General features: G+C 40.5%; 1 protein-coding gene across 1 annotated transcript in view; it reads left to right on the forward strand.

The window, feature by feature from the left end:
* The window catches only part of LOC119433037 (zinc finger FYVE domain-containing protein 9), a 43,753-nt gene that overhangs the window by 7,284 nt on the left and 23,809 nt on the right, over nucleotides 1-12,660 (forward strand). The window contains exon 3 of the mRNA XM_049659099.1: nucleotides 11,507-11,606. Within this exon, the coding sequence (XP_049515056.1) occupies nucleotides 11,507-11,606 (100 nt within the window). The remainder of the gene's footprint in view (nucleotides 1-11,506; nucleotides 11,607-12,660) is intronic.

Genomic DNA, 12,660 nt, shown 5'->3' on the forward strand with positions numbered 1-12,660 from the left:
TAAAATGTTTTACACTTGGTTACAGATATATTAGTTCTGTGTGTCTCTGTGTTCGTCTATAACAGCTCTGTATTTGTCTGGCAATATAAATACCTTGGCGTATACATAAACGAAGGAAAGACTTAGTCAAGCACCCACCAAGAAATTTTGAAAATAAAGGGGAAGCAGAATGCAGCAATAATGAAACATGGAGCACTTTGGGGCCACAATAAATATGAGGTGGTGTGTGGAATCTGGAAAGGAGTAATGGTGCCAGTGCTAATGTCCGCAAATGCCATTCTTTTCTTAAAATTGGATCTCTTGTCGGGGCTTGAAGTTAACCAAAGATCAGTAGGCCGGTTGGCTTTGGGAGCTCACAGCAAAATCACAAATGAGGCAGTGCAGGGCGACATGGGTTGGGCCTCGTTTGAAGTCAGAGAAGCGCAGAGTAAAATTAGTTTTGTAGAAAGACTCGGGAACACGGATCAAAATAAATGGGCAGCTAAAGTGCACAAGTATCTGTACCTGAAAAGTGTGGACACAGAATGGAGGAAGAGGTCAAGAAAGTTGGCAGCCAAGTATGTACAGGGTCATTGAATGTGTAAATAGACGACCAGGAGCCACCAGAAAGAGAGAGAAACAGAGACAGGTGAATTGGATGTAAAGAATGGAAACAGAAAAGACCATGGAGACATACAAGAATGAGATGAAAGAAATTAGAAGGTAAAATGTGTACGATAATTCGAAGGAAAGTGCCTTCAAGCTCGAGCAGGTTGCTTAAGTACAAAAACATACCGGAGCAAATATTCGCAACTAGATGAGGCATGTGTATGTCGCAGCAAGCTTCCGGAGACCACTCAGCACATCCCAATAGAATGCGAAAGGATTCACCCAGTGAGACCCGTAGGCAACATACACCTTCCAGAAGCGCTTGGATTTAAAGTGAACGGAAGCATCAACCGGTCAGCAGCCGAGATAAGCAGAAGATGTAAGAGTATTAGTGGGAAAAAAGCAGGGAAGAGATTGGTACGACCGGATCCGATACAGGCATGGGCAGCAGTGCAAGGTAGATAGAGAAGTTTTGAGGACGAGAAAAAAAGATTAAAGACATGCATACAAAAATGCTGGAGTGAAAAGCATGTGCAGTGTATAGCATGCCTGAGTAACTCGAGCAGGCTAGGCGATTATTTGCCAATGCCCTGGAGTATGGAGGAGTTTTATTTTACGCCTCCACCGATCCGCCAAAACGCCCAGCTCGCCTGCAGTTACCAGAATACCAGACATGCTTGGCGCTGCAACAGAACGCACTCTGCTTGGATAGCTCTCGCGGGGGATTTACGGCCAGGCTGGAGGGAGAGTTTGGAGAGGCTTCACGCACTGGCTCCAAGACAACCGGAAGACGACACCACATCAGATCAGTGCCAGTGAAGGCAGAGCTTAGCCCCGATCACTCGGCGAACGAGTTGAGAAAAGGCATGGCTAGGGAGGAAGGTAACTTGTAATCGTCCGTAGCTTTCTTAATATCAGACACTTCACTTAAATTGTGGTGTTAATGTTTACTGTAGCTGTAACCTATGCGTCTGCAAAATTAGTCCAAACCGTTTCAGGGACCCTTTAACATGCTCTTTTCATCAACATTTCACGCTCTTCTGTGTTTACTCTAAATGCCTTTTGACACAGAAATTTAATGATAACAATGTTCGCAGGATTTGGTACCTGTATATGATGGATTGTAGCAGTCACTGGTTCTAGACTAGGCAGTGTAGTTGTAACTACTTCTCGTTGGCACATCCGTTGGTCGAACAAGCAGCATTCTTTAGTTTTTTTTCCTCGTGTACTCAAACCGCAAAGGCTTACTTCATTTTGCTTACAACTACTACTGTTCCTCAAAGAGCGATCGAGCGAAAGATGATAGGGCATGAAATTAAAAGATAGAATGACGGTGATGCAACTAGTAAAAGGGATAGCCGACATTCTAGTTGACATTATGAGAAAGGAATGCAGTTGGGCAGGCCATGCAATTCTTTGTGCTGGTAAACTGCTGGTCTATTAGAGTTACACAATGGGTGCCAAGAGAAGGCAAGCATGGTCGAAGACTGGCAAAGAATTAGTTGGCGAGATGAAATTGGGAAACTTGCAGGCATAGAATGGTGGTCAGCTGGTGCAAGACAGGGTTAATTGGAGATCGATGGGAGGGGCCTTTGTCCTGCAGTGGACATAAAGATAGGACTGATGATGACTCCCTTTCAGTCTTTTATTTTATTTTTATTTATTTACAACATACTGTGGTCGAAAGACCAAACAGGGGGGCGTAACAAAAGCAGTTGACAAAAGAAATTCAAAGAGCACAAAACATGAAACAAAAAAAAACGTATTGAAAGGTAGAACGCAGTATAATACATACTTATAATCAAAAGTAAGCAGGATAGAGCAAAAGTGCAAAGCACAACCAAACAAATACGCAATATGAAAAAAACACCTCACTTTGTACCGTGTGGTCACAAACAGAAAGGTACACAGCTCTACACACAGGTACACAGTCAGGATTATCCCCATCACAAAATGCTTCCAATGGTAACGCATTCCATTCATTTATGGTCCGCGAAAAAAAAAAGAATACATGAAAAAACTTGTGCACGCAAGGTAAGGTTAAAGAGTATGAGCATGTGTATGTCTAGTTAGCCTAGAAATTCGGTGTGTTAAGTAAGTTTCAGGTTTAATGTTAAATTTACCAAAATACAGAAAGTGGAGAAATTTCAGCCTAGCAATTGCTCTTCGGTGTTGTAAAACAGGGATGTTATTACTAGCCATGAGCATTGACGGCGAGTCATTTCTCTGGTAAGCGTTGGAAACTATAACATTTTCAAAATGAAAAGATGTTTGTGTTCAAAAGTTAACCTTGGAGCTACTTAGTTTTGTAGATGTCTAAGTAGCTTGCATTTTTTTAAGTACCTGATGAATTTCAAATCAAATCTTTGTTGTTCACTTGGTTGGTGCTATTTTATTCAATAAGTTAACCCACCACGGTAGCTTAGTAACTATGGTGTTGTGCTGCTGATTTCGAGGCTGTGGGTGTGATTCCAGCCAAGGCGAAATGCATAAAAAAAAATTCATGTACTTAAATTTAGGTGCACGTTAAGGAACACCAGGTGGTCAAAATTAATCCGGAGTCCCCCAGTACAGCGTGCCTCAGAATCGGATTGTGGTTTTGGCGCATAAAATCCTAGAATTTAATTGAATTTTAATTCATCAACTTGGTAAAAATTTCAGGTATTGTTTACGGCTAAATGTAGTGCATAGTGAGGGTCAAGTGACCCACATACAATACAAAGACTTGGGAAGCGCATTACATTTTCAGTTGCACTGCTTCAGGTACCATGACCATGCCAAGTTTCCATTGTGGCGATGCGTATGAGTCACGTCTCTGTGAAGAATGGTCCTGTCAAACAGAACTACAAATGCGGACTTAGTGAATTATAGAAACGTCGGGCTCTATTGCTTAATAGCTTACGCAATGCATGCCGCATGATCCAAAAAGCTCACACTTGCATGCAGTGCAGTGTTTCCTGTATTTTATTTCATTGTGCTGTTGTTTTGGGCATGTTTAGTAAGCCATGTATGCATGAATACATGTACATATGTACTAGGTGTTTCTTCGAAGAATGCCAACAATTTTTAAACATCATCGGTAGCAGAAAGCAAAATTCTAGTCAGGATTACGCAGAGGGCAACATTATTTGCACAAGCAGTTGAAATGCATAATTGACTAATTACTGTAATTCACAAATTAAATTTCTACCTAATTACCTTAAACCACATATTGCAAATCACAAATTGTAGCCGATAAGACTTCAGTGCTTATCAACTTGTAAATAATTATGTGGCACACACCATTTTGCGAGATAAGTACCATCAAACTTGCGGTAAAAACGCACTGTCGTTTGACTTAATTTTAACAAAACCCCATTTTATGCATTGAAGGGAAAAAGTAACTGGACTGCCAATGTATTTCTTTGCAAAGTTCAGGAATTAATATCTTGAAGCTGATGTCATCCTGAGAATTTATTCCAAATGGATACGTCTTGCGAACACCCCTGCAACAATTTCAAATTGCAATATGCACTGTAGGGTAATTAGTTAAAAACTTAATGAGTGTATTTTAGTAATTAGTCAATTAGGCATTTCGATTTCTCGTGCAAATATTGTTAGCCTTTTTGAATAATCTAGTTTAAGGGCTAGAATTGTGCTGCCTGCCACAGATGACCTTTAGAAATTTTGGCAGTCTCCAGTGAGACATGCAGTATTGCTACACCGGAGTTGAGGGACAAGAAAGGAGGGTGAAGTGCGCTTTTCTGGGAAGTGGCCAGGTGCCGGTACAGCAGTCCTCATTTATCTCTTCATCTTTAAATAAATGCATCCCATCGTAACAGTATACTTAATTTGGCACATGGCTGTTTTACCGCTGTTTCACAGCTTTTCTCCTCGACGTTTCTTTTGCTGTTTACATGCCCATAAACAAAATCTCTCGATGATAAGCCAAGTCTATCTGTGCCTCTACCTGTGAACTCATTACATCCACCAAATTACTTCCAAATACGTACTACAGCAATTGCTACAGTCTATAAAGGTGTATGTTGGAGACACACACAACTTGTTTTGGGGGGACAAGGCATCTAGCAGAAGAGTACTTCACGGATAGCTTCCATGACTAAAAAATAAGCAAGAAAGAATTGTAATAAAATAAAATTTCCAAGGCATACACAATTGTGCATGCTGAAGATAGTGTGCTAGTATTAAAATTAAAAGCTATTATAGTATACCGTCACTGAACGGACAGTTGGAACTCTTGCTTCGCTTGGAAACCGCCTGCTTCTATGGGACCACTGGGAGGCACTTCTCATCAAAAGAAAATTCTTTCCTGCATGATGTTGTAGCTTTTTGGGGTCTTCAGCTACTCTCCTAGAGGTGCTGAAAGTTAGGCATTTGCATTGCATTTTGGTCTGCAAGAATTTGCTACAGAACTGTAGACAGCTGCTACAAATATTGTTTTGCTGTTCTCCAAAGTCTGTTTAAAAAATGCTGCAGCTATTCCCATCCCACAATTGCTCCTCAGGCGTTTTGATTTTGGCACGCAAGCGGTGGTACACTTAAGTGACGAGATATCTGTTGACATCTGGCACACTTTGTGTGAATCAGCAGGCTAAGGAACTGAGCAGGATGGAAGACAGCTATAGACACATGTGATTCGTTCTGCGATATTCAAGGCGGCACAAGATTGCTCTGGAGAGGTTTTTATTTTTTTAGGCTTTCATGGGGGGTGATGTATCTTCGGTGTGTAGCATCTGTGTGCCTGTTATTGTTAAGCATAATAACCGTGGTGTTATTGAGATGGAAACACATGCTATGGGTTTCCTGTTTTAGTTGCTAGCTATATGAAGCATGATTCGGCAGGCATACAGTGCAATTATTTGTGCTGTGAAAACTGTGGATGACACTAGGTATCACCAGACTGAAGATGTCTTTAGAATGATGGTTCGTGTGGCTGCCACAGCAAGGTTTCCAGCTCTCTTAATCATGGAAATTTTGCCAGAATAATTTAGGGAAACCTGCAGAAGTCGGTGAACTTGGAAAAAGTGTCTTGCCGGATATTCTACACTTAGCAATTCCTTGCTGTTTGTTGGTAATGATCCACGCAGTGCTCATCACTTGCAGTTTAACAAACATTGCATTAGTTTCTCAAGCACCAGCTTGCCGTGGCTAAACAAGTGCACTGACAGATAAGTGGCTGCTTTTTGCTTATCTTTAGGCCATGTGTTTCTCTTGTCGGCAAACAGAATTGGCTGACTAGTGCCTTGACAGCTTGTGCGTATTTTGTTCTGTCAACAGTTAGAACACAATAACAAAGGGTGCATATTTTTTTTTTTTTTTTCTTTAGACAGCTCACTGTAATGACTTAGTGACAAGACATTCCATTGCTTGAACCTAAGGTGGTGGGTTCGGCTCCCGTTCGTTCCACCTAGAAGGAGTCGGAATACAAAAGTACCCGTGAGCTCATACCTTGACACTTGTTGAAGAAGGCTGGATGGTCAGAATTCATCTGGGGGCCCTCCGTGATCCATCATTTTTAATAATAGCCTGGCTGTGGCTTCAAGTCATAAATTCCTATCAGTTTAATAAATTGACGGTTATCACAGCACAGTGGAACAGGGGGTGATTGTTTTATGTCGGAACTCCTGCACTGTGGAGACTTTTAGGACATTTTCTTGTCGCATTTCACATTGTCCTTACGATTACATTTCTTTTTTTTAAGCACAACTTCACTGTGACATTGGTTCTGCAATGACATGCTTATCTTAATGTATTGTTACAAGATTCTAACTTTCTATCATGGCTTTCTTGTTGGGAAACTTCATGAGGTGCTGCTGTTGTTCAGTTTTAACGCTTCTCGTCAATGATTCACAATGAGTCAAGGAGCAATAATCTGGAAAGCATGTGTTATCAGCCTGTGTCACTGTGACATTCATTGCAATTGTAGTAGGAATGCTGCTTTGTCCTGCAGCTGATAGCAGTGATGCCATTGCACCATAAAAAGAATAGTTCTAGGGGCAGAAATCTCTTATCACTGCGGATATCCACATGCCTTCCTTGAGGGAGATTCATCATCTTTGCACTCAGACAATGAAAAATGAGCATTATTTAAACAATTCAAGGAATGTTACAAAAATAGTTGGACCAATAGCCTATGTGGCTAGTACCTGGTCCAATATAGAAAAAAACATATATAGGTCAACCACATACATATTGCTCAACGACTAAGAACATTATTTACATGAACAAGTATTAATTTGCTAAGGAAGAGTTATTATGATTGACTAGACAAGCATTTGCATGCAGGGTCACAGTTTCTCGTTACTTTTATTTCCACAGGCACAGTGTTCCCAGTTATAGCACCAAAGAACTTTAATACTGTCGAACCTAGATATATCGAATCTGAAGGGGATCACAAAAAAAGTTCGATATATAATTAATTCGATATATAAAATAAAAATTTTATGCAAATATTTTCAAGGGGATTTCACTGCTGTTCGTTACACACAATAATTCCTTATATGTGGGTTCGATATATCCGGATTCGACTGTAATCGTTCACTGTAGACATTGCTGCAATAATGAAGGCTTAAGTTAAAGTGAGTTGCTTGCCTGGTGTTTACACGTGGCAAGTTAAGTATGGTGTTGGGTAAGGGGAAGTTGGTGTTGAGTATTTTGTGAACTAAACAAGTGATCTTATAAATTTCTTAAATCCGTAAAAGAAAGGATGCGAAGGTCAATAAACAGAATGCTATTAGGGTGGTGAACAGAGGAAAACGTTATTATTCTTAAGGCACACTTTTGCAACTGTAGTATAGGTGTTAAACAAGTTTTATATGTTAGGCCCCATACAAAGCAGGTGATATGAAATGAATATAATCATATGAAAAGATAGATTAAATAATGAGGCCCTTGGTGTGTTATTTCTTGCTGTGTTGCCTATGGTGTTGTCAGTCAATCAAATGCAGTGATCCACGTATGTTTCTTGGTTGCTTATTCTTGGAGATTTCAAGTTTTGGAGTCTTAGGTGTGGTAGGGCTCATGCACCATCCGGTGACAGAGAGGACAAACTTAATCCATATATCCAGAATTTCTCCATATGATTTCGCCGTCTTCCTTCTTAGACTTATCACTGCTGCAGTTTTCTCTCTGTCATCTTTCTTTTTTGTCCGTATTTTATTGCAATACATTATTTATTGTAATACAGATCTAGTTTCCTCTAAAACATCCTAACGAAATTCGCTTTTAAATTGTGTTATCAGCAGTGCTTGGGAAAAGATTATAAACTCCCATGTTTTATACTAGCCTATCTAAGTTTAACTTATTTTCTTTTTCTCATTACTGTTCTGAATGAGCACAGCTTGCCCATTGCAGTTATGCCTGCTTCTCATTGTTTCAAATCATGTTGTCAGTTTAGCGCTTCGATCATGCAAAAGGAATTTCAAAGTTTAGCAGGACGCAGTTGCTTCATGTCGCAATCTACCTCCAAGACATTGCAGATTAGTACAACACCTGCATCTAGTATGCAAAAAAAAATGAAAACAGAAGTTGGTGTACCCTTGTAGGTAATATGATCAGCGATTTTCGTAAGTGTTTTTAAGTGAAAAACTAAGCAGTATTATTATATCATGCAACATGGCAAGAGTTTGTTCTGATTCCAAAACATAACCAGATATCTCAACAAAATACTTCCAGAGTGGCCGCAGAAACGAGGCTATTGTTTTGCTTACACATTATTCATGCTGGAAAACATTAGAAATTGTGCTATAACCAACCAAATATATTAATAATTTCTTGGTTAATTGCTTTGGAGGACATGTTGCATTTGCAGAAATTTTATCCAGTGAGCCCCCTATGCTTGATTATGCTTTTTAATGAAAATTGACCACTGTTGCATGTGCCGGTAGTTGCCGCAAAATCTAAAACCACAGTACAACTTTTTCATGGTTACAGAATTGCCTGAATCGCTTTTTATGATTGCACTTTGTGCAGGCTTACGTTTCACTCTAAACGTGTATGTTGTTGAGTAGTAGCATCGCAGCTGTGCAGCAAAGTTCATTGGCAGCAGACTTTTTCTTTTTTGTTCTTTCTTTTTTTTTTTGTGCCTCTCATTTTTCAAATGAACAAATGGGTAGTTCTTTCCCAGCTGCTAGTGAACCTCATGCACTCTCTAGCTGCAATTAGTGATTTCAATTTTGAATTGGGTTGCACAACGTCATACATTGTTAGTGTTAAAGGAGTACTAACGTGACATTTGCAAATTGTCATTTTTCTTTTTTCAATAAATGAAGGTTCAAGCCCTCTAAACCCTAGAAAGAGATATTAGCAAGCGTTAGGGTGCCCTAAGTAAGTTACTGAAATACTTTATTCTACGAGCCCCCTTCTCAGTGCACAGAAAGTGGACACGTCATGATGTCATTATATGTTGATTTGCTCTATTCCTGTTATCGCTACTGCTGCCACATGCGAGACGCACCCAGTACTCTGGTTTATGTTTATATTAACTCTTTAAGTGCTTTATTATTTTGTCCAAAAGTGACCTCATTTTGCTTTTATTTTTGTGGCACATTTCCGAGCTTCCCCTTTTACAAAACAATTCTAAAGTGTCTTCGACCAGTTTACTTCATACTTTATATGTGCAAACCTCATTTTACTTCTTCTCTAAACAATGTTTATGTAGTTGTCATTGCCACAATCGGGACGGTCGGAAATGCGGAAGGTGCTTTATTTTACAGTGCTTCGAAATCAACTATTCTGCGAAACGAAGTTCCACACCAAAGGAAGTTTTTCACCCATTCTACCACTGCTAAGACAGGTCATGAAGTGTGTAAAATTTCATCAAGCACGGAATGGCACACAGAGCTTTGTCACAAGGCTCTCACCATCTTCCCAAATCGCCTGCCTTGTGGCACCCAGATAGTGTGATTTCAAAAACGTGGTCTTTGAGCACTGAGAAAATGCTGCCATCTATGTAGTAGAACACAAAGATCAAATAAATGCAGCCTTCGAGTGCCGCAAGAGGGCTGCCATTCACGTAAAACACACAGCGCAATAAACGCGGCTTTAAAGTGCTGATACTGTACAGCCATCTATGCAATAGAATAAAAACTAAGTTCACACACTCCGTTTATCCGGAATGCTTTGAAAACGGGAATGTTTCCGTGGACAAGCTCAGCTCACCCAAAGCAAGGCTTAGCATTGTAGCGTTGATGAGCTAGGCTTGTCCAAAGCTCTTATGGTGTTAACAACATCAACATACCTCGCTTGATTGCGGTATGACATCAGCAAATTTGTACCACGTCAGGATGCCACGATAATATAGATGCCTTCGGTATAAACTCAAATCTACGAACGTTTCCCAAACGCTTATACTTGCTAAGTATCATCTCGTTAAGTGCGACAAGCGTGTAGTTGAGTTTGTACAACTTGTAATATAGGTGTCAGTAGTCTTTCAAAGGGCCCCTAAACCATTCTGTACTTAAAGGCGAGCGAGTGGTTTCTCTCTCGCCTTTGTTGCCCTCCCCTCAGGCACTCTTTCCTCCTTGCCACATATTCTCTAGAAGACATGTAGGCATTATGTCAGTACCAAATGTCACGTTGGCACCCTTTTCTTTTTCGAAAACACCATCGACTCTTGCTGATCAGGACTTCAAGCTTTTTGGCTACCCGCTGTTGCCGCCGCACACGCAGGTTCAAATCATGCTACACGAAGTGAAGTCTCTTGATTGCATGCACCGGGCAAGTGAAACGCGGGCGTGCGACTGCGTGACAAAGGCATTCTCACCGACTGCCTGGAACTGATTTATTTACTGCATACATGGACCAACCTATGGGTTTTTTCCTGGTTTTTCCTCATCGCAACATGTTAAAAAGGGACCACAGAAGTCTGGAGAGGAGCATGCGGTTGTTATTGAATTATCCTAGGTGTTGTTTAGGGGCTCTTTAATGTTGATAGTAAAAAAAAAAAGGACTGCACATTTGCCTGGAGGAAGTTTTTGCAGAATTGCCGGTATAGCTTATAGGCTGACTGCAGGCATAAAAAAATTGCGTTCACACTAACATAGAATACAGGTAAGGCTCAATGCAAAATTACATTCAAAGTGTGTTTGAGTGTGTTCTGGAAAGCTTGGAAAGATAATTTCTTTGTTACCCAAATTGAATAAGGCTCTGCTCACTGAAAATGATGTAGAACCTAGAAACTCTCTGACTTGAGAAAGTGCATGTCAGTAATGTTTTCCTCATTTTGACAGCAATAAATGCATAGCAGTAGCACGAATATGCTTTGTGGATATAACGTACTCCCTGCATTTGCACCATGAGGTGCAGCATGAGTACATTACTTCACATCTTTGGTGATACAGTAGATGTTCTGCACTATCATCTTCCACCCGTGACTGCTTTGGATAACTATAAGATAAGGAAATTTGCAGGCGTAAAGTGCAGTCGTCTGACGCAAGAGTGTAATGAATGGAGGCCACTGCGTACTGCAGTTTGCGCAAAGGGGCCAGTGGTGATGATGGTCATTGCTGGCCAAGCTTTTGCTTGAGACGCTATCGCTGATTGCTCTCCTACTCAGCGAATATGACTTTTTCCTGCAGCACAAGGAGCTTTAGTAAACAAAAGTTGATTATCTCACTGCGTGTGTCATTGCGCATGTGATTCTCCAACACATATTTCATTCTACAGTATCATTTAATACTTCCAAGATTCATGTCGCACCTACCTTGTGCCAGACACTGTCTTCTCACACTTCTTAGACTGTCTGTAAAAGCAACAACAACACCTAATTTTAAATAGTAAACAGAGCCCCAAGGCTCTGTCATGATAGCGTCGATGGAGTGTGCTATGCATTTGTTACAAATTTAAGCTGAATGGAAATAATATTGTAGTTGGTCTTTCAATATTTGGTCTTGCCTCTGACCCAAGGTTAAATGTGCAGGTGCTGTGTTCCTCGTGTTGCAACCAGAAGGCACCACTGCCCTGCCTGGAGAACCGGGAAGGTCGTGTTTGCCTTCCCTGCCTCACCATTTTACAGAGGGGTAAGCAAGCCTCATTTTTGTGCCCTTTCAGTTTTATTTATTTAGAGAGCATGATCCATACATGACTTCATAAATTATGTTATGGCCTGAAGATTTTAATAGTCTGCTTCCATTAATTTGACTTTGATGGAACCAACAGAATTTATTAAATTATTCAGCAGAAAAAAATTGTGTTTTTCTCTACTGACAACACGTCTGCGATGTGGTCCATTGCATTTCACATTTCACATTTATTGAATGACTCCGCAAGAGCTTGCACGGTGTAGTGGCCCGCACCTGGGCTAACCACTTTACCAGTTTGACATGCTTTGCATGTAGTCTCTAGAACACCAAAAACACGTGATGCAACTTTGTCGCTGCAGGTTGGCATGTAGCACAACTTATCTTGTGAATGAGCTTCTGCAAATAAAGACTGAATGTAGAACATTGTTGCCATCTTGTGATGACATTGCGGTGATGCTGGATGTGACTCTATGTTATTTGACTCTATGTTATTGCAAATGCTGTGTACCAATCTTCTTGGAGAAAAGGCCTGTGTTAGAATCGGGTAAATATGGTAATCATTCATTGTGTACTGCCAATTTCACTTGAAAATCTACCTATGGCAGGCCGAAAGTATGTGTTTTTGATGGGTGTTATATAACGTGTCCTCGTCACATTCACTGTCTGTTATATATCCACCAAGACGGATGCCATTGCTATTGCGGTCACCATTAGTTTTATCATTTGGGCCAGGTGTGTGGCTTCTGATTAGTCAAATTTGAATGACATGGCGAGAGCCAATTTCAGGATCGAAATAATGAAAGTTGAAAGTTCTGGCCCATAAAATTGTGTTGGCACAGACTGAAACCTTGGGCTGAGGTCAAATTAACCGAAAGATTGAATTAACAGGAGTTGAATTGATGGACGTCTACTGTATAAAAAAAGGCTGGGACTAAAGGTATGTCCAACGTCTCCCTCCAATTTCTTTTACAGGGACGTTAGACGTACCTGTGAAAGGAATGGATTAGCAGAGTTTTTATGGAAGTTCGTCCATCGTTTCTCATTGTTTTTT

This window comes from Dermacentor silvarum, chromosome 11 (assembly GCF_013339745.2).
Source record: "Dermacentor silvarum isolate Dsil-2018 chromosome 11, BIME_Dsil_1.4, whole genome shotgun sequence".
Taxonomy (NCBI): domain Eukaryota; kingdom Metazoa; phylum Arthropoda; class Arachnida; order Ixodida; family Ixodidae; genus Dermacentor; species Dermacentor silvarum.